At 37.4% G+C, this 27,410-nt stretch overlaps 1 protein-coding gene across 1 annotated transcript; it reads left to right on the top strand.

The window, feature by feature from the left end:
• The first annotated feature begins 6,614 nt into the window (after positions 1 to 6,614).
• Positions 6,615 to 16,388, top strand: LOC139118324 (ras-related C3 botulinum toxin substrate 1-like). Its single transcript, XM_070681580.1, has 6 exons — positions 6,615 to 6,714; positions 7,283 to 7,411; positions 8,913 to 9,027; positions 11,884 to 12,001; positions 13,875 to 14,035; positions 14,519 to 16,388. Exons 2-6 carry the CDS (start codon positions 7,296 to 7,298, stop codon positions 14,594 to 14,596), a joined length of 588 nt encoding a protein of 195 aa, XP_070537681.1. The 5' UTR covers positions 6,615 to 6,714; positions 7,283 to 7,295; the 3' UTR covers positions 14,597 to 16,388.
• The last annotated feature ends 11,022 nt before the right edge of the window (positions 16,389 to 27,410 follow it).

Here is a 27,410-nt window from a genome sequence, read left to right as displayed (position 1 = left end):
AATTATTGCTATTCAGGAATTTTTTTTATTCTGGGTTTTACTTTTGCGTCTATGTAGTTCAGTCAACCATGGTTTTCTCAAGGTAGAGTAACGCGAGTCAACCAACGGTTATTTTCCAGGGAAATTGCTGCACCTTTTCTGTTTGTAATACTTGTAAACTGTTTTGAGACATAGGTAAATTTATTTGTACGAGTAGGTGTGCTGTAATCACCACCCTTATGGTCAGGAGCTGTGTGGTGATTACAACTGTAACAGCTCACCTACGAGGTGTGATTAACGACTTATACCACGAAAAACAGGCCAATCTTCTCTAAAATTTGAAAATTACTGTCAATAAATAGTCTACTTTTGATTTGAACACCCACAATGGGAATAGGTCTGGGAAGTTTGTTACTTATTCCTTATTCCTTATTCCTTATTCAAAATGTGACGTTTGTTACTTATTCCCTTTCTCTTATTCCTTATTCGAGCGTGAAGTTTGTTACTTATTCCTTTTTCCTTATTCCTTATTCGAACGTGAAGTTTGTTACTTATTCCTTATTACTTATTCCTTATTCAAAATGTGAAGTTTGTTAGTTATTCCTTATTACTTATTCCTTATTCAAAGCTATCGAAATCTGAAGTTTTTAACTTATTCCTTATTCGAAATCTGAAGTGTTTTACTTATTCCCTATTCAAAACCTGAAGTATGTGACTTATTCCTTATTCGAAATCTGAAGTGTGTGACTTATTCCTTATTCACAACCTGAACTTTTTGACTTATTCCTTATTCGAAATCTGAAGTGTTTTACTTATTCCCTATTCGAAATCTGAAGTGTGTGACTTATTCCTTATTCACAACCTCAGTGAAGTGTGTGACTTATTCCTTATTCAAGATCTGAAGTCAATTGCTTATTCCTTATTGTCTGTCAGTCTGAGTCAGTCAGTGTGCGTGTGAGTGTGTGTTTATGTATGTGTGTCAAAAATTTGACGGGACGGATTACATATTGAGTGGCGGCATTACTTTTATTATCTAGTTCCAATGAAAATGATCGAATCAGAGGTACAAGATTTGGGCAAAAAAACATGGCTTTTGGTTAAAAAAATCAATGATACCCATGAAGTATTGGGCCAATTTGCTGAATATTTGGTAAGGATATTGCTTGCTATTGAGACATCACATTATGTCAAATATACTTAACTATCAAAATCGATATGAAACTTTCCCGCTTCCCAATCCTTTTCCATGTCTATCCTGTAGTGCACAGGCGTACGGAATGTTTCCTAGATCGTCGTCGGATGGGAAGTGACTGACACTGTACTGTGAGGCCGAAGGCCGAACCTCGGTACTGTATAAGAATTTATACAGTACCGAGGTTCGGCCTTCGGCCTCACAGTACAGTGTCAGTCACTTCCCATCCGACGACGATCTAGGAAACATTCCGTACGCCTGTGCTGTAGTGCATGCCAATTTCAGCACTGATATCTTGGGTTCTATTTATATAGAAGTGACTTTAGGTTATGTCTAGGCCTACTCTAAATATACCACAAAAGAACTAATAATCAATTGAAGGCCAGGAATATCACCGTGTTTCATCACACAGTCACTTCATTGATATTATCATAAATACATGAACTTGCTGCCATAGGCTAGACAAACAGACCAAAACGAAATTGCATATAATTGCATTTACAGCTAGTAACAAAATTATGAAATAAAAACAAAGTAAAATACTGTAAACAGAAACTAACAAAATCTTACCTAAAAGAATACTCGCTTTAATTGAAATGACCTATCTGTAAATTCTCAATTGTTGTCCTACTTGTCATTCTTTAAAAAAAAACCCAGGAAAACCTACTATTTGTTTTTTTTATAAACTCTGTATATTTACAGTTTGTAGGTTTTCATGTTATTTTGCTTTATATCAAAATCCATAATGAACTTATAAGTTAACCTTCGTTATTAACATGGCTGACTGACCACCCAGCGGGACTCATTTGCGCATGCGCTTGCATGCGTTCTGGCGATGATGAGCGAACGTCCACAACGGCGTGTGCATTGAAACCCGATGTCGCTACTTTGAACTGTCGGCGACTGATTCTATGGTATGGTCATTTTTAACGTGATATCCCAGTGAGCGGCAAAGGTCCCAAGCGGTTTTCAATGCTTATGAACTGATCGACAAGGATGAAACGACAGCCCCTACGATTGTGATCGGTACCGGACAACAATAGAAAAACGCGCCAGATATCTCGCAAAATTTGTACATCAACACTTCTGGCATAGATGGTCGACCGAATACCTACCTGCTTGCATGCACTTCGCGAACGCGTAACAATCTTCAAATTTTGAATAAGTTAAAACTTCATATTTTGAATAAGGAATAAGTCACACACTTCAGATTTCGAATAAGGAATAAGCTTATGTCACAAACTTCAGGTTGTGAATAAGGAATAAGTCACATTCTTCAGATTTCGAATAAGGAATAAGTCACAAACTTCAGATTTTGAATAGGGCATAAGTAAAAAACTTCAGACTTCACATAAGGATTAAGTAACAAACTTCAGATTCACATAAGGATTAAGTAACAAACTTCAGATTTCGAATGGGGAATAAGTAAAAACTTCAGATTTCAAATAAGGAATAAGTCAAAAAGTTCAGGTTGTGAATAAGGAATAAGTCACACACTTCAGGTTGTGAATAAGGAATAAGTCACACACTTCAGATTTCGATAGCTTTGAATAAGGAATAAGGAATAACTAACAAACTTCGCATTTTGAATAAGGAATAAGTAATAAGGAATAAGTAACAAACTTCATGTTCGAATAAGGAAAAAGGAATAAGTAACAAACTTCACAGGTCTGGGAAGTTTGTTACTTATTCCTTATTCTTTATTCCTTATTCAAAATGTGAATGGAATGGGTTGACCCATTGTACGTTGAAAGGTTCACAGAGGTCATTATGCACCTGGCATGCGAGTTTGGGAGAATGACCTATCCCAGGCAAGTAGGACAAGGTCTCTGGTCAACTGCAAATCTGCATTTGAATAAGGGCTACAGAGTGGTATAATGCACCTGTAGAAGGAAACTGTTTTAGTCTGATTGGTTAAATAAAATGCCGTGCCTTACTCTTTTTTATTGGCTATTGGCTAACGAGAATCTGTAGATGCATGTGATTTCCTCGTGGATGCATCAGGCTTTCAATGCCATTTTCGTGTTTTCGACTGGACAAGATGGATCTTATCAACTTGTCTGATCTGATGACCCCAGAGACTTCCTAGAGGTCCATGGACGGCCATGTAAAAACAACCAAAGCGGATTTTACACGGGCAAACTGCCCTATAAGGGCAGCCGCCACTACGGAGTGCACCAAATCCACGATGTGCAGTTCAACTTATAAAAAGTACTTGGCAATGATACCGCCGACAGGACCGTACTATCAACGACACTTGCCAAGGGGTAATTAAGTTCTCCTCCCAGAAAGTAGGCGTCTTTAAGTGAAGCAAATGTGTGAGATGGCTTGGATAGAAGGCCATCACACTGGACATTCTGGCAAGGTAAATTACTCTTTTAGGCCTACTAAGATATTTATACAATTTACAGAACGAATTCTGTAAAGTTAAAAAATTAAATTCATTGATCAAAATATTTTGTTGTGTGTGCGGTAATATCACAGAATTTCTTTCCACTATTCCACAGACGTAATAAAAAGGCTGTACTTATTTCCATGCTATTTGTGTTTGATAGTTTCACGTAAATGCGGCAACATCTTTGTACCATCAGGGATACGATGAATAGCTTATCAAAGAACAAACAGGTCACAGATCAGATGACGGTTCACTTGCTTCAAATGTTTGTCTACCGCACTGCAAAAGCATGTGTCGAATACATTACTACCACTTTCATCTAGTGTTAAATTAGCTGCAAAATTGTAGCTCTACGGTGAGGCGGTCGGTGAGTTTTTGTTTTTGCGACCTCGCTCACCAGTAGAGCTACAATGCCGAAGGCCCTGAAGCATACAAAATAAGCACGCTGCATATGGCATGGCATTTTGATGTAAAATCCCATATATTTACTGCATTTGGTCATACTGATTTATCACTTCTGAAGATTAAACACTATACTACACTAACCTTGTCGTGTATGGGGTTTGGTATTTGTTCAAATACGTCGATCGCGTTCCAAAACATTTCTTGGAGCTGCCATTACCAACTTCCGGTAATGGCGGCTCCATGAAACACGCTCAATGTTTATGGAACGCGATCGACGTGTCTGTGCGAATACCAAACCCCATAAACGACAAGGTTAGTTTAGTATAGTGTTTAGTTTTCAGTAGTGATAAATCGGTACGACCAAATGCAGTAAATATGTGGGATTTTACATGAAAATGCCGCACCATGTGTGGCACGCTTATTTTGTATGCGACAGGGCCTTCGGCATTGTAGCTCTACTGGTGAGCGATGTCGCAAAAACCAAAACTCACCGACCGCCTCACCGTAGAGCTACAATTTTGCAGCTAGTGTTAAATCAGAGGAAGCTGTAAGTAAACCAGTTTCTTAAGTTGCTACAAAACAACATAACAAAACAGACAGGATTGGTCCAACCCAAGAAGACGCCGAATTTAAAAATAGACAGATCTTCATCAACAAATTGTGTTGGTTATATTGAGCATGGTTCAAAGAAGTTAAAATTGAATTATAAAATGTGATGTTATAACATAATCGTTCATACTTTTTTCATATTTAAATGAGTAATCACTACACTTTTATTAATATAATGATTTTCTTTCATTAAAGTGTGGTGATTACTTATTTACGTATGAATAAAAGTATGACTGATTACTAATTTGCATATGAACAATAGGTGGCAGTTGTGTTTTCAGGGATAAATGGATGGCAAGAACAATAGGTCACACGACCTGGAGTGGTATAATAAACTTTAGCAGTTACAAAACAAAAGTAATGAAGGTAAAGTCTATAGTAAACAATATCAGGGTTCCATTGAAGTAGAATAAGAAAGACTTGTTAAGAATTATGTAGACACTGCCTGAACGCCACTTTCTTGATGCATAAAAATGACATCTTTGGGATTATAAAGGAGACCTTTCCTGAGTACACTTGAGAATTTTAATTAAGTTTACAGCACTATCAAATTTTGAAGTTCAAAATTCTCTATGGTATGGATCTGTATGGACATACTAGTAAATGTTAATGTTTATATTTCATGCATATTGCATAACCTTCTCTCACAACTTAGCCTAAGGGGGCACATACTGCAGAAATAATTGCGCTCAAAAGGTGCACATACACCGTAAAGTGAAAAAATGTACCTTCAAGCTTGTTTGCCATACCCAATATAGGAATCTTCCTTTTCTGCAAAAATTTCTAGACCCCTCAAAAATGAAATAGTCCGGTCCATAGTGGCTCAACGGCAGCGAGCCGAGGATGTATTTCTGCTTCACAAACATACTGAAAAATCATGGTTGTATCAGTACTTACTTGTCTGCTTAGGGTCCGAAATTTTTCTAATGGTATGCATGAACTTTTCATTTAAATCAATAACCATTGAGTGAGGTACTTTGAAGCAATATACGTAGCAGACTGTTGCTTAGTTAGGGGTGCAGGGTGAACACGATGTCCCAGCAAGGACAGTGGGTACATGTATTTCTCTGCTGTTAATTTCGCCAGAGCAACGCAAACACAATCGGTCATACTCTTTTTTTTAGAAAAAGATAAATTTATTCCAACAAAGTGGCAGAACAAAACAAAGCTACATGACATGGCTGTGAATGTGTTGAGCGAATGAACAAGGTTCCAAAGCAGCTTGTCTGAAAAAAATCAGTCAGAAAAAGAGAAATATAAAACAACTCATATCATCATAGAAATGCATTCAGTGCGCATCCTCCTTCGAGTCTATATAAGGCTTGAAACCTTTGTGAGAAAATCGTCAATGACACACAGTAAGTGAGGCTACCCTCAATTCCCTTCGATTTGTGTGCTCAGACATTATTTGCTAAAGGCTTCTTCAATATTATCAGTTTCTGAACAATCTGAAACTTAGAATTTAATTTCAGGATTATTGGTTAAAACCATGTTCCAAAATTATTGATTATGTTTAAAATTCAGGAGTAAATTGAATGAGAAGTCGACGTTTGGAGGTGCTAAAAATTGCACACTTGTCATGGTAAAGCAACTAAGATGGTCCCATCATACCACCTGTCAGACATGCAAATTTCCTTTGTTACAAACATCTAAAAAAATCAATACCCTTTCTTTTGCCAACAGAGATGCAACTTATTCCCTTTAGTTTCCTTGAAAATATTGTGTATGGCTGTCAAAAATCAATGTCGACAAAATCACAAAATTGCTATCTCCTCTGCGGAAAAGGGGTTGATCTTCTCAATATTCACAGTGAGAAATTAGAGAATTATGATTATCAAAACTATGGTCCCAGAATTTTAATATATGGACCGAGCTGTTCTGTGTACAGAATAAATTTGCTCCAGTTCAGTGAGTGATCTCCGTGTGTACGGATCATGGAGAATTGTGGGTAGCCTCACTTGCTGTGTGACAGCATAGAGAGTAGAGAAAAAGTCATCCTCTGAGAGAGCGCCCCCACGGTTTTTGTGCGGTCCTGTCTGATTGGTTGCTATTTATGGTGACTGTGACACATTTATAATACTACTTCCTGGGTAAGAACGCCGCCTTCAGTTCCTGATTATTTTGGCAGAAGCAGGTACGTACGGAAACAATAAGGTATTTTTGTGTCGGTTCAAAGGTTCGCCAATCAATCAAACACTTGATGTTTTCCGACAAAAGGGACCAGCGTGCGCGATCCTCAACAGACTAGTCCATCCAGTGACAAGAAACATGACACTTCTGCTTTTCTGTGTCAGACGGCAGAATAGCTAATTATTGGTTTAGGTTGGGACTACATTCTGACTCACTGTTTTATTGTATGTCGGCTATCTTGTTCATTAAATGATAAACTCGGCTGCTTAAGTACGATTTAAACCTAGAAATTTTCTGTACATAGTCGTTAACAGGTTACCAAAACAGTCTTTGTTGGTATGTATTCAGTCTGTATTGCGACTGATGTTGAATTGTCAGATTCAAAGCAACAATCGAGCCGTGTCGAGTGTCAGTCATCATAATTCATGTGTAATCTAATACACGGACGGTGACCTATTAGTTATGTATTTTCAAATTTGATACATCTTTCATCTCATGAATATTCAACCATACTATGACATGGAGTTAAAAGACATAGTAAAAGCAAATTTATTTGCCCATACCGTTTGCAGGCGTTACGCCAATATGTCCGGAGCCAGGCCTATAAAGTGTGTTGTGGTTGGTGATGGAGCTGTTGGCAAGACCTGTATGCTGATTTCATACACCAGTAATGCATTTCCTGGAGAATACATACCCACAGTGTAAGTCCAAGTGATAATGTAATGTGAATTACAGCGAACGTCAAAATGAACCGCAGACCAAGTTTGATAAGCCCCTATCAATTTCCCTTGCAATCTTCCAATATCGCTTGGAAAACACCTAGGTACTTTGGTTAGTGTTGCCGATAAACAGGCCAATAAACATTCAATGCCCTGCTGTGTTATTGCCATTCGAGATCCCTTCTCTTTCTGGCTCCCTTTCCGGAAGAAACCATTTGAAAGCCCAAAGTAGTTGACAAGAAATGAAATAAAGCATGCAATTTTAAGACCTGTAATTGTAATAATAATTTCAAACTCGATTTTTCACAGAACTTGTTTTGCATTGTTAGGTGCGTTGATCCTGTTATCGTGAAGTATTTCCCGTAAGCAGTCATCACATGACATACTTTACCCAAACTTGAATAGTAAATTCCATGAGCTTGCAAAGTAAACAAATGTCAGCATGAGAGCACATGGATAGGCAATGGCAATGTCTCAAGTACAAGTTGAGTTCCACGGTAAAATTGGAAACATTCACAGGGAACGACTGAGATACAGCCAGTTAGTATATCTAGTGAAAGACAATGTTGTTGTATCGAGTGAGGCCCTCATTTGATTCTCGGCCGGCTGGTGAACTTCTACTCTTGGAAATGCCCAGTTCTCCGGTATTTCATTATGACATCGTTCACAGTGCTGAGCTTGCAATGCATTTCTGCGGTGATACTGATTTGGGAAACACCTGTCAACCATTTTTCTATGATACTCTTTTTTGCCTAAAAATCCATTGTAAGGCAAATCGACGTCGACAGAGAAAAAAATATTCTCACGATTTTATGAACTGGCATACCTTGACTACATCACTGTCATCAGGGTCTCTCTATACAGGCCCTAATGCAGTGCACATACTGATCGACAACCATAGATAAAAGACAGCAAAACTCGGCCAAAATTTCCAAGATTAACTGACACTGTTTTATATCGCTGTTTTGAATCAAACTCTCTCTGGATACAGAAATGGCATTTTGGTGAAATTTCAGCACCAAAAAACATTGTTCCTTAATTAGAGTTTGTATAAATAAAGATTGTTAAATGATGTTAACTACAAGCAGTTCATCATTCAATTTTATTTAGCTGACTGTGATGCACTGACAATTTCAAAGAATCTTATATGGTAGCACAGGTATGCATCCCATTTATGGATTACTTCTGTCAAGCTGGGTATAATGTTATTCATGAAATTTTGCTTAATTGACCACAAAAACTGTCAAGACTGGCAGTTGGTACTGTTCTTTTAATGTTTTGGATATTTGTGATTCCTACTGAATTAGTACACACAAGGCTTTATTTTGACTTTATTTTTTGACTCAAATTGGGGCTGTCCTTACTTACGCACCAAATTATTCTGTAATTTTATCCAAAGGTATCAGATTATAAAGTTGTGTGTAGCAGAAATAACCATACTGAAATGAAATAATTAAGATATTCATATATCTTTCTGGTATAGATTTGACAACTACAATGCTGGAATGGTTGTGGATGGTATTCCTGTCAGCTTAGGATTATGGGATACTGCAGGGCAAGAGGATTATGACAGATTAAGACCTTTGTCATATCCACAGGTAAGATTATACCAGTATATAAATCAGTTTGCAGCATAAAATACATCGAGAGCTTAAAGGCGGAGCCTCCCTTTAAAAGGCCGCCAACCTATGGTGGCGTTCATTGTGTAAGTGGACACCAAACAGGCAACATGAGGGCACACGCTCCAGAAAATGCCACTTTTTAGTTTTTTTCCGACCGCAAAAACGCTGACAGACTGCCAAGCGGTCAGCACGAAGCTGCTGCCGATAGAACCCTGTGGTTATATTCAAATTCTAACGTGACTGGAAGACGTTTTTTTAAGAAAATTCGAGTGTGGTGCTAGGAAATAAATGACCGTTGGCAATTTGAACCGACCGTCAATCAAACGGTTATATAAGTTCTATTTGCAGGATTAGCAAAAGGTGACAAAAGATTGAAATCAGTTTGTGTAATTAATGTAATAGAAATCAAACATCGTACTGGCCATGTGTTTGACTGGGAGGAGAACTCCACTAATGCGAGAACCTGGGATTGAAAAGTGCGGCTTTAAAATCACTCAAAGCTAATACAGGCTAAGGCTACTTTAGAACTCCATCTATTCATCATGCTACACTTTCATAACTTTGAAGGTTACATTGAATAGTAAAGTCTTAGCTTCAGCAAATTGTCTCTTGAATTGTTTGCTCTACCATACTGACATATACAGGGATAAAAATACTTTTTAATTTCTTGTAGCTAAAGTTTGCCACCAGATATGAAATCAGGTGGCAATTATGAAAAATCTGGTGGCAGTTTAATACATCATGTGATCGGTATAATAAAACATTTTTTCATTGCCACATACTCTTTCTAATTTATAAATTCTTGAAAATATGGTGAGTACATGTCACAAAAAGTCAACAAATACTGCAGGCCTCAAAGAAAATTTTTCAGACAAACTGGCAATGGACAAAGGATTTTTCATTTTTACTTGCCCAAGAGGGAAAATTACTTGCTCTAAATTTCTACTAATTTGTAACAGAGAGCAAGAGTTTGGGCATATTAAGTGAATCCAAAGAGGGAAAAAACAGATTGAAACATGAATAACATCTTGTTAACAATAAGGACTTTTATCAAACCTGAAATATAGCAGAAGAAATGTGAGGATACTTTAGTTTTTTCTGTAGATTTGGCCATCTAGAAAACATCTTGGAATTTGGAATTTTTCCACAACCTAATCAAAATTAAAATCTTTGCATAAGATTAATAAGACTCTGTGACTTTCAAATTGTCTCAATTAAATCACGTCTTTAATTTACAATGTGCATGGCTGCTGCTCTTTATTATCAAGCTGAGATCACAAACAACTGCTCTGCTAGTGTTTATCTGCCAATGCATACGCACATGTATATCTGCAACCCTTTACCTGTTTACATGTTTGCTCTCTGAGCACAGCTGTCTTTCAAAGTTTTATTTTGATAAATGTATTCGTGAAGAAAGCAGATGCAAGTTTCGTTTTCGTTACTCTTCAGTGCAGATTTGTTTTCTGTAAGTGAGAGCCGATCCCCAACAACCCGAGGTCACATAATTTGAAATTGTCTGCATCTCACGCACCACGTAGCTGCAATATGTGGCCTCCTTGGTCGACTGAGCCCGTTTCGAATACGATGACACGATGTAAACTTGTACTTTTTCAACCTGGGGTTGATTAATGCGTTTCACAATAAGCATTGCCGAGATCCATGTCGCCAAAGAAAGGTTACATCCAATTACCAAGCACAAGGTGCAATTACACTCTCGAGTGAAGTCCACTGTCATACACTTGCAAAAAGAGAATGGCAACTACTGTCAAGGGCATACCACTTTACGGCACTCATAGAAAACAGTCAGTTCACTCCGTGTACGTTGGCGAGACGATGTCGCAAAACTCTAATTTTACGACTTTTGTGTTTTACAACAGCAAGAACAATTATTTTGTGATGTCGGGCAGATTTTCAAGGGTTTTCAGAAAAAAAAACTTCTCAGAGTTGAAGGACTTACAATGATTGTAGGCGTGTAACAGACGTAATGAAATACGTTTTCAAGCTTGAATTGTCCAGAGCTTAGTTAATTCAACCGTTTGTGCACTTGCCCGTCAGACGGGAAGCATATTGATTTTACTTGCCCGAACGCAAAATTCACCAGCCACGGGCATCGGGTGATAGGAATTTTTGAGCCCAGTACTGGCTAATGAATTGCAAGTGTTTATTATTATTTAATTCACGCAGGCTGCGGTTTGGCTTTGTTTTCAAGATGTCACAACATGCTTTTATCTTGTGCCGTATGACTGCATATGTGGCTATCACAGAGGGCAACAACATGTCAAGTGTACAAAAGCTGCTGTCATTGATATGGAGATTAGCCAATCACAAGTTTGGATTCACGCTATGTTTTCATTCATGCCCAAATGTTCCAATTTGTTTGGTTTTTTTTGCTAATGAGTGTTTCCGCCGTCAGACAACGTATGTTCCTTCAGTGTTCCTTCATTCAAGCCATAGGATCGATGACATGATGAACCAAAATTTAGTGGCAGATACCACCAGAAAAAAAATTTTGTGGCAGATTGACAGGTTTTGGTGGCAAATACCACCATTGCCACCCGATTATTTCGAACATTGATATAGGTTCAGTGTTCTGTCTGACTCAGTATCAATCTTCAATGGCATAGCTATCTCCTGCTTCAATTCTATAGGCTGCACAAAACAATCAATACTGTAATAATGAATATCATTACCTCTTGTAAAATCACAGAAGATATTTTACATACCTCTCTCATGTGTCTTTTTCTTCAAATTATACAAGTATTGCATTCATTGTATCATTTAATTGTTCTTACACAGCTGTCATGAAATAAATGTTTTCTTCTTACATTGCAGACTGATGTCTTTTTAATTTGCTTCAGTGTTGTCAGTCAGACTTCTTATGAAAATATTACAGCAAAGTGGTATCCTGAGCTTACCCATCATTCCCCAGATGTACCTTATATCTTAGTCGGTAAGTTTCCCATCATTCCCCAGATGTACCGTATATCTTTTTCGGTAAGTTTCCCATCATTCCCAGATGTACCTTATATCTTAGTCGGTAAGTTTCCCATCATTCGCCAGATGTACCTTAGATCTAGTAAGTTTCCCATCATTCCCCTGGTGTACCCTATATCTTAGTTGGTAAGTTTCCCATCGTTCTTCAGGTGTATCCTAATCAGTAAGGGAGCGTTCAGTTTTTACGGCCTGGGGGGGGGGGGCCCGGCAAAATCTTGTCGCCGGTGTTCAAAAAAATGTAGACCCCCCTGCATTTTTTGTGAAAAAAAGATGACCCCCCCTTTGTCAGACGGAAAAAAATGATGACCCCCCCTGAAAAATAACCAAAACCCATATGTCAAATTTACCCGCATGATTTGGATTTGAACTCCGGTACGCGGCGCACTTTATATGTGTAGCAGAGATGCCAGTGCACAAACTTCTCAGCCACATCCATTGAAACGTCTGTTAATTAGGACGACTGTAAGGCAATTTTTAACTTCATTTCCATAGACAACTCATGTCCATGGACATTGTATAAAGTAAACTTTATTGGAGTGGTTCGCCAAAGGCAGCCCTCCTGTTAAGAGGGTCATGGGCCATTATGTAAAGTCAACTCTATTCTAGTGGGCCACCAAAGGTGGCCGCCGGTAAAAGAGGGTCGATCATGGCTATTGCAGAAAGTAGACTTTACTGGACAGGGCGCTGAAGGCGCGCGGCCATTACCATTATTCAGTGCGTGATCCCAGGGGTCCCTCAAAAATGTTTCTAATACAAGCCGCGGCTTCAATTGGGAATTTTACAGTAAGATTGCCTTGGAGTATTACATAAAGACAATTTATTGTAGTGGGCCGCCGAAGGCGGGCCGCCGGTAAAGAGGGTCGATCATGGCCATGGCATAAAGTGAACTTTATTGTTGGTATTATGTTTTTGAAAATGTGGTGACCCCCCCTTTCCTACCAGTGAAAAAGCGATGACCCCCCCTTTGCAGATTCCAAAATTACGATGACCCCCCCTGGATTTTTGCCGCCCCCCCCCCCCCCCCCCCCCCCCCCCCCCACCGCCGGCCGTAAAAACTGAACGGTCCCTAAATTTCCCATCATTCCCCAGATGTACCCTATATCTTAGTTGGTAAGTTTCCCATCATTCTTCAGTTGTATCCTAATTGGTAAGTTTCCTAACATTCCCCAGATGTACCCTATATCTTAGTTAGTAAGTTTCCCATCATTCCTCAGGTGTATCCTAATCGGTAAGTTTCCCATCATGGTAAAATGTTTCCAATCTTGCGAATATATTTAAATGTATTGGGCATAGTTTTTGTTATCATTGATGTTATTTGTTTGCACAAAAACATGTCAGTACATTGAATGCCTGTATTTATGAGAATCTAAAAGTGTTCCAAAAAAAACCAGGAAAAATTATAAGTATCAAAGGTGTAAAAAGATGGATTGTCTTAGGCAAATGTAAATTCATCAATCATGCAAGTTTGTACCTGTAATTATCTAGTAGCCAGAGTTAGACCCATTAAATTGACCAAGGAACACTCGAACTTTGTCGATATCTCTTGCTTTTGTTTATTGAGATATTTTTATTTTCAAAAAACTGTTTTAATTGCCAGTCAAAAGTAAACATGGATATTGTTGTATGAGTTTGTGTACATCACATGTCCAGTTAGACATCATAGACAATAACAGGGCCTGATACTTCTTACTGTTGTCAAAGTCTAGTCCTGTCTTACATTTCACACACAGAAAAAGTTGAGCTGACGTTGCATTTAGGAAACAAAATTGCAACAGTCTTGTCTTGCATCTCATACAGCAAAATATGAACTGATATTTTCTCCATTCCAGGAACCAAAATTGATTTGAGGGAAGATAAAGAAGTGATTCGCAAATTAGCAGAGCAGGGGAAAGCACCATTGAAAAAAGAAGCTGGTGAAAAAATGGCATCCAAAGTGAATGCTGTGAAATATATGGAATGCTCTGCTTTGACTCAAAAGGGACTCAAACAGGTCAATAGTAAAGTTTATTCATTATTTTTGATTGGTTGAGACTTCCTGTGATTTTGCAATCCTACAAAACAAAGTTCCATCAGGCACAATCTTTTGTGTATTTGCCAGCATTTTTGTTCTGTGTGTAAAATGTTTTCCATTCTCCTAAGATCAAGTTGAAATACCATGTATTCACCATGTCAATACAGTCTCTATGTTTGTAATTTCTAATATTATTGTTTACAAGTGAATTTTTGTCCCAACCTGAATTCAGTCTTCAAAAATTGTATGACACATGATACATAATGGATTGTAATTGCCTGGCCATTATTTGCACTTCAACATATTTTAAGGTAATTAAAGTATCTTTTGTAAATAAAAACAATGAAAACGATATTGTTGTTGTTGTTATTACATTAAAGTTGCAGCTATTGTTCCTTTAAAGTAATGTACTGTAATTTCTCTTGTTGCTGTTTATGATAACTCTTTCCTTCCATCTTTCAGATATTTGAGGAAGCAGCTCGTGTTGTTTTGATGCCAGTTCCAAGGAGAAAGAGAAGAAAGAGGTGTAATTTCTTGTAACAGCCAAGCTTACTTCAAAATTTGTTGAATGATTGCAGTGCCATCAAGTGCTCTGGGAAAACTTTGATGTCAGGGAGAGTTAACTGTCAGATTGTTCATCGTTTTACCATATCAGTGTTCAACATTTGTCTGTAAGATATGTTATTCAGCCAAATGGTCTAGTGACCTTTGCCATTGGATAGCCATACCCATGAGTTGTAGTCTATTTGTGTTGGTATCAAGCATTGCTATGTTTTTGAAGGCCCTGGCTCGTGTTAATGACGGCAAAAAAATGCTGTCAGAAATGAAATGATTTACAAGATTGTTTTACAAAATGTGAAATTTAAGTACTGAGATTTTGTACTTAAATTATTGTATCTTGTAAATTTGTGAAGTTCAAGTGTGTCATTGCAGTAAATTTTGCCAGTTTGATCATAACCCCAATACAAGGGGGCATCCTGAATATTTGTCATATCAATGCCATTAGAATTGGTAAGTGGTCAAATGGCTGTATAGGCTACTGGTGTTGCAGAAGTCAAAATTTAGATCTCATTTGCCATTTGTACAAATATTAGGCAACCATCTTTTAGTCTGTGCAATAAATGAGTGCGAGACAGGATATATTTATGTATGAGCCTGTGTGTGTGTGTAAAACTGCCTTCTCTCATCTACAATAGTTAGTGTTTATTTATCATGTACATATGTATGTGTTTCTCTATCAGTGTTGGTACCTGGTATTTTTGTCCATCCTCTTTCATTTTTTTCAGCAGTATGGCAATACAAATGCCACCATAACATTCTTTGTGTAGAATACCCTAGGCTGAAAATTGTCAGCTTTTAAAAGTATGTCTTTTGAAATTGCAAACTGTCAATATGTCCAAAACTTATGTGCTTACAAAATGAGCTGAGATTCTGATTCTTCAGGATGGGAAATGTGCTATAATTGATAAAAGTGAAGAGAATTTGATGTAGGTAGATCCCAGGTTGAAAGAAAATTGTCAAGTAACATGTTAAAACATTTGATATACCTTGTTTGCTATAAAAACAATATTGCAATTGTCGTTCCCAATAGTGCTAGGTTAATGAGTCTTTGATTAAATTTTGTGAGAATGGTTTAGATGTCAGTGAGGTCATGTCTCAAACCATAACTCTCAAAAGCACTTGTTATCGTTCTATTCATACTGTCAGTATTTTTAAGCAGTAATTCAAAGAAATTTGTATTGTGTCATAAAGTGTATCATTGGTTCGTAAATTATTCAGTGAGTTTAAGAAAATGTCAACGTGTCCATGATTGATGTAAAATTTTTACATTCAACAACATAACCAAATTAGGACAACTCCCAACATAAAGAATATATAGCATTATTTGCATTATTTTTTCTCCAAGTGGCATTAATTTCAATTCATCCTACATCCATAATTGTATTTATGTCACATACAATGCACAACTCACATCTTATGAACTTGACTGACAAAGTATTATCTTTTAGAACTCCTTGTACTGTATACTTACACAGATCTTTATGATACCTACCTTGTTGTACATTTTATTGGTTTTATGATTGTTTTGTATCTTGCTTTAAATTTTATGTGAGCCTTGATGTCAGCATTTAATCACAGTCCCTCTTGACTGTGATTTTAAGAAATATAAAGCCTTAGCATTCATGTTAACATGCCCTAAACATTATCAAACGTTAAAAACACACAATTGCACGCAACCATTATCTGCCTGTATTCTTTGTTATTATCAAGTTCAAGATTTTGTAAAGCTTTTAACTACTATCGTATGTAGAATAAAGTTCATCAGAAATTCTGTGCTGTCATGCCTTCATGCTCATTGAGATGATATGAAACCGATAGAAAGTGTGTGTGTGAACATGGTTACTCTACCCCACAGCCATGGTGTGAATGACCATGGAGGTAGTCTACCTGGAGTTAGTCTACCTCCATGGAATGACATAGAAAATCTGCCTGACTAAGATAATGGCTTTGTTCATCCACAGTGTTATCTCGCTTCTCTATCTCCATCGTTCATCAAAACAATATGGACAGAGCTTATAGAGCAAGGATAGCAATGACCTAAAGGTAAAATATTCTGTCTGTCTGTGATAGACATGAGTGAGGGCATGTATCACTGTGGACGCAAGGAAAAGAGGGTCTATGGTATCTTATACAGGCACAGTTGTGTATGTGTAGAATAGGGAGAACCACTGTCCCAGTCAAAGTTCTGTTAGATCACAGTGTGGTTAGATCATGGTCTCTCTATCCACTGGATACAGCCATTGTACACCATAATTTGCACATTCTTATCAATTATTGAGGCAGAAATTACCTAACCCTTCCTACTTTGGCCCGGCAGGTAATTAGCTATTATCCTGGACATCCATGCTGTTATCAATTGATCACAATTGCTACACAAATCCATTTCATTCAAGGCTGCTCAGAGTTGGACCAAACTTTTTGTTTTAGCTCTTCGATGACTCATTGTGGCTTTGTCTAATCCAACAGGAAATGTCTCATCTTACGCTAGCCCAGAATGTGAGAAAAGTTTAGTTGTTTACATAAGACATTAACACCTATCTGCCAATATTGGTTGAGGTAATTGGCAAGGCCATTGTCATGTACTTGCAAAGACAAGCAATACATGGAATTAGAATATAATGTTTATACCATGATGCAAGTGATCAGGTCAAAGTCTTGTACTAATGTACATGCTTTGTTACAGCAACACTTTGTGGTTGTTGCTTGTCTCTTCAAACGTTCAATTCTACTAATCAAACTATTTACGTACTGTGCTTGAGGAAAGGATTGACAAAGAAACAGTATTGTGTGGAAAGGATTGAACCCAGGATATAGCATCTGAATATTGCTCTGTGCTGCTGAATATCGGCAGTGTTAGACTTGGTGTTGTTTTAAGACATAATTTCAACAAGATACAACGCATTGATATTACTTTATTTGTTAAACCTTTCGAATGAGATGACCACAAAAACATCACACACCATCTTCACTGAGTTGTACAGAGCATGGCATCTGTGCTTGTGTGAGTTGAACACTTGGAAATAGAAGTGTATTTGTGAGTGTGTTGAGTGAACGATGATCAGCAGTATATATCACGAGATAACTTCACTATAATCACAGAAAAAATGGTAACGATTACTCTACTATATCACAATCACTGAATTAGCTTTTATTTCCATACTTGGACCAAGTCTAAAGCAGTGTATCAACTCATCAAATCAACCGCTGTAGTGTAGAAACCTTGAAAGGAGTCAAGTCTCCATTTCCTGTTTGTTTACCGGGTACATTCAGTTTCTGAAGCTGTCAAGTTCAAAGTTAGCTTTGAGATTATTGATCTAGAAACTGTCATAAACTTCTAAGGTACTATCCAGATTAGATGATGTGTCATGATATATAATTACATTTTCTATAGATAAAGTTCATCCTTTTGCATGGAAAATTCAACAAGATGGTATATATTTCAGAAACAACCATATTTCTATGACAATGGTTACACACATACTCGCACACACATACAAATTATACAAAAAATACCGTCAAGGACAGTGTGGTCATAATTGGTATGAATTGGTCTATCAAGAAATATTTAAACCAGAAAAACAAGAATGACAAGAGTAAATAAGGTCTGAAACTTAAGGTACTGGAGGTCAACTTTAGGAACAGGCTTAGCAGAGGAATGTTTCAACATTAGTCCTTCATGGTTTCAGCAGGTCTGCCAATATGTATCAGTTCGAACAATGACAGGAAATGACTCAAGGTCAGTGGAGTAGCCTGTTTCAGTCACTGCCACTACTCCTTCACATAATAAGTACACTGCATACAAATAGGTTAAAGGTCATAGAAGCTCTGACTCAGATGTGTAGGCTGTTTCAGTTAATATACCACCACTCCAGCACATTTGCAGGTTTTCCCTATTTTCTTACCTCATTTGCATATTTTGACACTGACATGTTCATTTGAACAAATCACATCACATCCCCTTGGTCTACCTGTACACCAAATACTAAGATGGTAGGTGCGGTGGTTTGGGAGCTTTTGCATCGGACGGACATACATCCACAGATACATACATACATACAGACGCAACCGACTCACCATATAAGCTCTTTTTGGTATTTATAGACATACCAAATATGAGCTAAAAATGGGTACAGAGAAATATTTGTAGAAATCAGGCCTTTATCACTGAGATAGTTTTATGTTACCCAACATAGAGTACTATGACCTGAAGTTGATCTGTAGTTTCCAATGTAGCGATGTTGTTGATCTTTTAGATCACAGAGCTAACTTCTTTCCTAGATCTGATGAACTGTCAGAGCTTCACATTTGCATGAGATTCATTGCCAATTTCTGGTAAGACGCATTCAACAAGGAAGTCACGTAGTTGCAGATGGGATGACCCTTTAAATCCTGTTGTACCTTGTCCTTCAGCAGAGTTATTAAATATTTGCTTATCTCATTTGAGATATGTGATTGCTGGTCTTTACAGTACAAATCATTTTATTCCTGTTACTATGATTTGCAAATAAGTAAACTTTCCCAAGAAGAATAGAGGGATGATATCCAGGGGAAAGTGCATCATGTGTTTCAGAAGTTTTAGCTTTGACTTCCAAATTAAATGATGACAAAACCCAAGAGAAGAAACTGATAGTCTAAGAGTGGCACTGGTTGACATTATTTAGTCTGCGTAAAGGTATTTCTTATAATGGGAATTTTTCTGTGAAAGTTGCTTTAGATCTTTTTGATCATTTGATTGTTCCCATTCTTACCTATGGTTATGAAATTTGGGAGAATGAAGTTAATGATAAGAGTAATTTCTTAAATGATGTTAGCTTTTCTTTCTACAGATATTTACTGGGAGTTTCAAAACATGCTCCTCAGGCAGGTATTATAGGTGAACTTGGTAGATATCCTATCAAAATTGCCATAGTCAAACGCATGTTAAAATATTGGCACAAGTTAGTTTTCAGTGATGACATTCTGTTACGTTCAGCGCATCTTAAATTTCTGCAAGATGTCATTCAAAGTGGTTTGAGTTCATTCAAAACACTAGATTCTTATAGTGAGGGTAATATTTGGTCTGCTGTTTGTAAAATTGTACAGAATAACTTACGCAAGCATTATCAAGTTTCTTGGTACAGTGATTTACACAATGATAATAAGTCTCTAGGGAAGGGTAATAATAAGCTCAGAACATACAGAGAATTTAAAACTAAGTTTGGTTTAGAGAATTACTTACTGGATATCAAGAACTTATGCTGTAGAAAATTGGTCACAAAACTTCGTATTTCTGATCACTGTTTACAAATCGAGTTAGGCAGAAGGTCAAAACCAAGAATTCCGCCGGAATCCAGATTTTGTAAGTTTTGTAAGTCTTCCGTCGAGGATGAATTTCACTATTTATGAAGTGTCAAAAATATAATAGTGATAGAGAAGTTCTCTTTTCTGCAATGAAGTTGTATTATCCTATATTTGATAGTTTAAATGAAAGAGATAAGTTTTTGTACATTTTAACTTCAGATGATACGCTGTCTCTCATGAAATATATTACAAACACTATGTTTCCCCAGCAGCTGCAGGTAAAGACATAGACAAGAATGTTTTATGCAATGTTTATAAGTTTTGTTCTTGCTATACTGCACTTTCCGAAGTGTGCTGTTATGCAATAAAGTGTTATTATTTTTTACAGATTAGAAGATGGATATACTGTCTGTCTGTCAAACCTGCTCCCTCAACTCTTTTCAATACGGCAGAACTTGATATATTGGTTTGTTTGTGTGGGACGTTTTTTAAAGGGGCAGGTTCTTTATCAGCTTTATCTCTGAGCTAATTGACTGAAGGAACACAACTTGATATATTGGTATGTTTGTGTGGGACGTTTTTTAAAGGGGCAGGTTCTTTATCAGCTTTATCTCTGAGCTAATTGACTGAAGGAACACAACTTGATATATTGGTATGTTTGTGTGGGACGTTTTTTAAAGGGGCAGGTTCTTTATCAGCTTTATCTCTGAGCTAATTGACTGAAGGAACACAACTTGATATATTGGTATGTTTGTGTGGGACGTTTTTTAAAGGGGCAGGTTCTTTATCAGCTTTATCTCTGAGCTAATTGACTGAAGGAACACAACTTGATATATTGGTTTGTTTGTGTGGGACGTTTTTTAAAGGGGCAGGTTCTTTATCAGCTTTATCTCTGAGCTAATTGACTGAAGGAACACAACTTGATATATTGGTTTGTTTGTGTGGAACGTTTTTTAAAGGGGCAGGTTCTTTATCAGCTTTATCTCTGAGCTAATTGACTGAAGGAACACAACTTTCAAAAGGACCACAAAAAGGACTAATATCAGTTCAACAGCCGATGTCAACGAGCGCTAATGCAAGAACCAGGGATTGAGAACTGCCCCTTTAACGAAAAGATCCCTACAATAATAACACTAGTCTGATTGAATGGATTGCCTAAAGGCCTGTGTAAGGTGTCAGATTGTCTTGCAAGGAAATTTACTTACTAGATTACAATTTCAATGGAAAACAAAAGGCTTTATTACATCGCCTCCGATCTAGATTTGGCATCACTGGTACAGTACTTTCGTGGTTTCAATCATATCTTGCCGATCGCAGTCATCGTGTCAAGGTTGGAACTGTGTTTTCTCATCATTCGCAAGTGAAGTATGGCGTTCCACAGGGATCTGTCCTCGGGCCAATTTTATTCACGTTCTACACAGCACCACTAGAGGATATTATAGTGGGCCATGATCTTGATTGTATGATGTATGCTGATGATACACAGATGTACATTATCTGTAATAAACCTGACGAAGCAAGTGCCGGAGTTGAAACGTGTGTTGATGATATTCGCGGATGGATGAGAAGTAACATGCTGGTGCTGAACGATAACAAAACTGAGCAGGGCTGCAATTTAAGTCCTACTTTATTAAATATTTATTGAATGATCTTCCTGGGATTTTTGACTCTGTTAATGACTGCCCTATCAAACTTGGTACACTCTCTATTAGTTGTCTCTTGTATGCAGATGACTTGCTATTAAGGTCTGAATCGCAAGCAGGATGACAAAGTTGTCTTGATAAATTGTATCATTTTTGTTCAAATGGAAGCTTACAATTAGTACTAAGAAAACTAAGGTGATCATTTTTAATAAAACTAACAGGGTTCTCAAAAATATTACCTTACTTTATAATGGTATACCACTTGAGTTGGTGAATGAATATTGTTACCTTGGCTTTGTAATAACTCCCAATGGTAAATTTAAGGGCAATTTTCGCAACCTCAAGTTAAAAGCAACAAAAGCCTTATTTAGCCTATACAAGGGAATGTCTCACAATCGCAGTCATCGTGTCAAGGTTGGAACTGTGTTTTCTCATCATTCGCAAGTGAAGTATGGCGTTCCACAGGGATCTGTCCTCGGGCCAATTTTATTCACGTTCTACACAGCACCACTAGAGGATATTATAGTGGGCCATGATCTTGATTGTATGATGTATGCTGATGATACACAGATGTACATTATCTGTAATAAACCTGACGAAGCAAGTGCCGGAGTTGAAACGTGTGTTGATGATATTCGCGGATGGATGAGAAGTAACATGCTGGTGCTGAACGATAACAAAACTGAGCAGGGCTGCAATTTAAGTCCTACTTTATTAAATATTTATTTGAATGATCTTCCTGGGATTTTTGACTCTGTTAATGACTGCCCTATCAAACTTGGTACACTCTCTATTAGTTGTCTCTTGTATGCAGATGACTTGCTATTAAGGTCTGAATCGCAAGCAGGATTACAAAGTTGTCTTGATAAATTGTATCATTTTTGTTCAAAATGGAAGCTTACAATTAGTACTAAGAAAACTAAGGTGATCATTTTTAATAAAACTAACAGGGTTCTCAAAAATATTACCTTACTTTATAATGGTATACCACTTGAGTTGGTGAATGAATATTGTTACCTTGGCTTTGTAATAACTCCCAATGGTAAATTTAAGGGCAATTTTCGCAACCTCAAGTTAAAAGCAACAAAAGCCTTATTTAGCCTATACAAGGGAATGTCTCACAATAATGGTTTCCCTGTCAAAGTTGCATTAGACCTTTTTGATTGTTTGATCGTACCGATTATGACTTATGGATGTGAAATTTGGGGAAACGAAATCAATGATAAGAAGAATTTTATGAATGATGTAAGTATTTCCTTTTACAGGTATTTACTTGGTGTTTCTAAACAAGCTCCACGAGCTGGTATTGTTGGTGAATTGGGTAGATACCCCATTCAGTTCACTGTTATACTACATATGATAAAATATTGGCATAGATTGGTTTTATCAGATGATATTCTACTACGTGCTGCATATACAACTGCTAAGCACCACTCCCAGTGGTTTGAGTATATTCAGTATATTCTGGATAATTATAGTGGAAGATCTATCTGGTCAAATATCTGTAACATTAATTTCACTGTTAAAACAGTTCACAGAGAACTGAAAGAAAGATATCGTGTCTCATGGATTAATGATTTACATAATGATGTAAGGACTCAGAGTGTGGACAAAAATAAACTAAGAACGTACAGAAAATTTAAAACTTTATTTACTTTTGAGGAATACTTGATGTATATTACAAATATTAATTGCAGGAAATTGATTACCAAGTTTCGTATTTCTGATCATAATTTACAAATTGAGATTGGCAGGTCAGTCCTAAGAATCCCGTTAAATGAGAGATTTTGTACTTTTTGTAAGTCTTCTGTAGAAGATGAGTTTCATTATATTATTAAGTGTGACAAATATGTTCATAATAGAAATACTCTTTTCACTAGTATGAAATCACATTTTGAGAACTTTGAATATTTAAGTGACAGAGAGAAATTCCTGTACATCATGAATTTTGAGGACAAGAAGCCTCTTTTAAGGTATATTTCTTACACTACAGGTTCATCCCCAGCAGCAGTCTTACCTGAACATGTGTGTAATGTATGATTGTTTTGCTCTACCGCACTTCCCGAAGTGTGTTGTTATGCAATAAAGTATTATTATTATTATTATTATTATCATTTTTCATCAGGCTTAAAAAAAGATGCAGCAGAACTGAATAGCCTCAGGATTGGTGAACTTAACATCACTCCCTCCCCTTTCGTTCAGAATCTTGGAGTTATTCTCAACAGGGATGGCTTTATGAGTGATCATATCAGTCAGCTTTGTAGGAACGCATATTTCTCTTTGTCAAAAATAGGTAAAATTCGTAAATTACAGGACAAGCCCACTACAGAGAAACTCATCCACGCACTCATTACCTCCAGACTTTACTATTGCAACAGTCTGTTTTATGGCATTTCAAATGACCAGTTAAATCATCTGCAGTCTGTCCAGAATGCGGCAGCCCGCCTAGTCACAGGTACGCGAAAATAAGACCACATCACTCCCGTTTTAATTGATTTACACTGGCTATCAGTGAAAGCGAATACATTTCAAGATTTTACTAACTACTTTTAAGATTGTCAGATGTGATGCACCCCTGTATTTGACTGATTTAATTGACCTATATGTACCGGCAAGAGATTTACGATCTTCTGAGAAATTGCGTGTGACTCCTCCATGCGGCTATTTTAATAAGTCCTACGGTCAGAGAGCATTTTCGGTATGTGCTCCTTTGCTATGGAATGCACTGCCTTCAGAAATTCGTTGCGCCAGAAATATTGCATCTTTTAAACGTTTTTTAAAGACCCACCTTTTTACTAAATTTTACTCGTAATTGCAGGTTTTCAAGTTTTTAACTGTCTTCTTGTATCGTTTTTAACAGTTGTGTACAGCGCACTGAGACGTTTGTGGAGTGCGTTTTTTAAGAATTAAATATTGTTATTATTATTATTATTATGACACCTCCATAATCCTTGTACACACAAGAACAAACTTGATCCCAGGGGTCCATACATGGCAGACTGCTGGTTATCACATGACATAATTCACTTTAAGATACACTAAACTTTGTTTCTAGTACCACACGGGCACACAGAACAACATAATCTTAAAGGCCTGTGCTGGCGTAAGATTGTCTCATCAGAAAATTTACCCACTAAATTACAATTTCAATGGAAAACAAAAGGCTATCAGACCTCCATAATCCTCTTACAGACCAGAACAAAGGCGATTCAAGGGATCACCAAAACTGCCTTTAAACCCAGGTTAAGGTTTAATCTAAAAATCTAGCAACATATTTATATAACGATTGCAATTTCAAGGAGAACAAAAGACAGAAACACCTTATTATCTTCGTACCACCTTACTTAATCCAAATCCCTGGCCCTTTTGCGCCTGGGTTTAAACATGGATGTAAACATCCATGGTTTAAACCTCGGCTTAAGAAGATTATGAGGTGTTTCTGTCTTTTGTTCTCCATTAAAATTGCAATCGTTACATAAATACCTTGCTAGATTTTTGGATGAAGTCCACTCTGGGCTTTAAGCTTGCAAGACAAGTATTGAACCCTTCTGGCAATTAATGAACTCTCTACAGTATATATCTCTGAAAGCCTAAATATTGGCAAATATTGTGTTTTGTATTATTTAACAACTGTTGCCATAAGGACCACGTAACAGTCAATTTGAATAACCCCTTAAAAATCCGTTTTTACATTCAAAGGGGAAGTTTAGCAAGGATGATTTTTACATATGTGCTAGCTTTGTGGTCACTTACTCGGAAAAAGCTATTTTGGCCATTTATAACTGGTGTGATTTTTTACAAAAACCAATAGAAATAGTACAGGAAGTTGCCCATGTAATTTGAATAATGGGAAAAAAGCTCCAAGCTTGGAGCTTGCATAATGTGATATGGAAGGGACCATCTTCCCATGGGTATGGCATTGTCCACTCACCGATGAATCACTTATAATAACTTGTCGACTGTCAGATTTTGTGTTGCTGTTTACTACTGTGTTACTGTGAGTGGACAATGTGGGGGCCATACCTGTCCGAAGATGGTCCCTTCCATATCACATAATGCAAGCTCCAAGCTTGGAGCTGTTTTCCCATGATTCAAATTACATGGGCAACTTCCTGTACTATTTTTATCAGTTTTTGTAAAATATTGCACGAGTTATAAATGGCGAAAATAGCTTTTCCGGGGTAAGTGACCGCAAAGCTAGCACATATGTATCATCCTTGGTGAACTTCCCCTTTAACTTTCAGCAGAAAGTCCATCAATTGGAAGGCTTCAATACTTGTCTTGGAAGCCTAATGCTGTACAGCTTTCATCTATTCTTAACCCCCTTCTCTCTCCCCTCTCTCTCCCTCCCCCTCTCTCTCACATCAGAAAATGACATGGACACTTTTTATATCTTTATGCTTTTTAATTGCATTGCAGAATTAAACACAAAGTGTAGATTTCAAAACAATAAACATCAAATAGAAAACTGGAAAGAATTCAACACACTTGCACATAAGTGTCCTGTACTTCTATACAGTAACTTACTTTTACTGTTAGCAACTGACTTTATATTCACACCATTTAATCTCATAAAATTCAGTAAATACACAACACAATTTTGGCAAAAATCATGTCACATTTCACATTGATAGCATAATTTTGGCAAAGACTTTGTTATCAAAGAAAGGTATTTAATTGGGCATAAATTTGGTAGTTTGATCTGTGTTATTGGCATCTTCTACTCCACCATGGATACACTATGCTGTGTTTATGGTGAGGGGATACACTGTGCTGTGTTTATGTTGAGGGGATACTATGCTGTGTTTATGGTGAGATAAACTATGCTGCGTTTATGGTGAGGGGATACACTGTGCTGCGTTTATGGTGAAGGGTACACTATGCTGTGTTTATGGTGAGGGGATACACTGTGCTGTGTTTATGGTGAGGGGATACACTGTGCTGTGTTTATGGTGAGGGGATACACTGTGCAGTGTTTATGGTGAGGGGATACACTGTGCTGTGTTTATGGTGAGGGGATACACTGTGCTGTGTTTATGGTGAGGGGATACACTGTGCTGTGTTTATGGTGAGGGGATACACTGTGCTGTGTTTATGGTGAGGGGATACACTGTGCAGTGTTTATGGTGAGGGGATACACTGTGCTGTGTTTATGGTGAGGGATACACTGTGCAGTGTTTATGGTGAGGGGATACACTGTGCTGTGTTTATGGTGAGGGGATACACTGTGCAGTGTTTATGGTGAGGGGATACACTGTGCAGTGTTTATGGTGAGGGGATACACTGTGCAGTGTTTATGGTGAGGGGATACACTGTGCTGTGTTTATGGTGAGGGGATACACTGTGCTGTGTTTATGGTGAGGGATACACTGTGCTGTGTTTATGGTGAGGGGATACACTGAGTTGTGTTTATGGTGAGGGGATACACTGTGCTGTGTTTATGGTGAGGGGATACACTGTGCTGTGTTTATGGTGAGGGGATACACTGTGCTGTGTTTATGGTGAGGGGATACACTGTGCTGTGTTTATGGTGAGGGGATACACTGTGCTGTGTTTATGGTGAGGGGATACACTGAGTTGTGTTTTGATATCAATGACACAAACCAAACAGTAAAGGTTATTATTGCAGGCATTAAAGCCACTGAACAAAAAAGTTCCTGGTTTTGACTGAAATCCTGTCTTTAGCATGATAGGAGATCTGAGAATGATGAAAGTCTTCCGGATTGAAAAATAAATACACATTCCATATTTTTCCCATTCAAAATTATCTCCTACTAGTATTGGCATGTCTCTTGCTGGTACTTTGACAAGCTTGATCCAAGCATTCTACAGTGAAGTGGTGACTGAAAAAATGGGGTTTTTTTGGTTAG

Source organism: Ptychodera flava, chromosome 19, assembly GCF_041260155.1.
Source record: "Ptychodera flava strain L36383 chromosome 19, AS_Pfla_20210202, whole genome shotgun sequence".
NCBI classification, from domain to species: Eukaryota; Metazoa; Hemichordata; class Enteropneusta; family Ptychoderidae; genus Ptychodera; species Ptychodera flava.
This window is presented reverse-complemented; position numbering and strand designations above follow the sequence as displayed.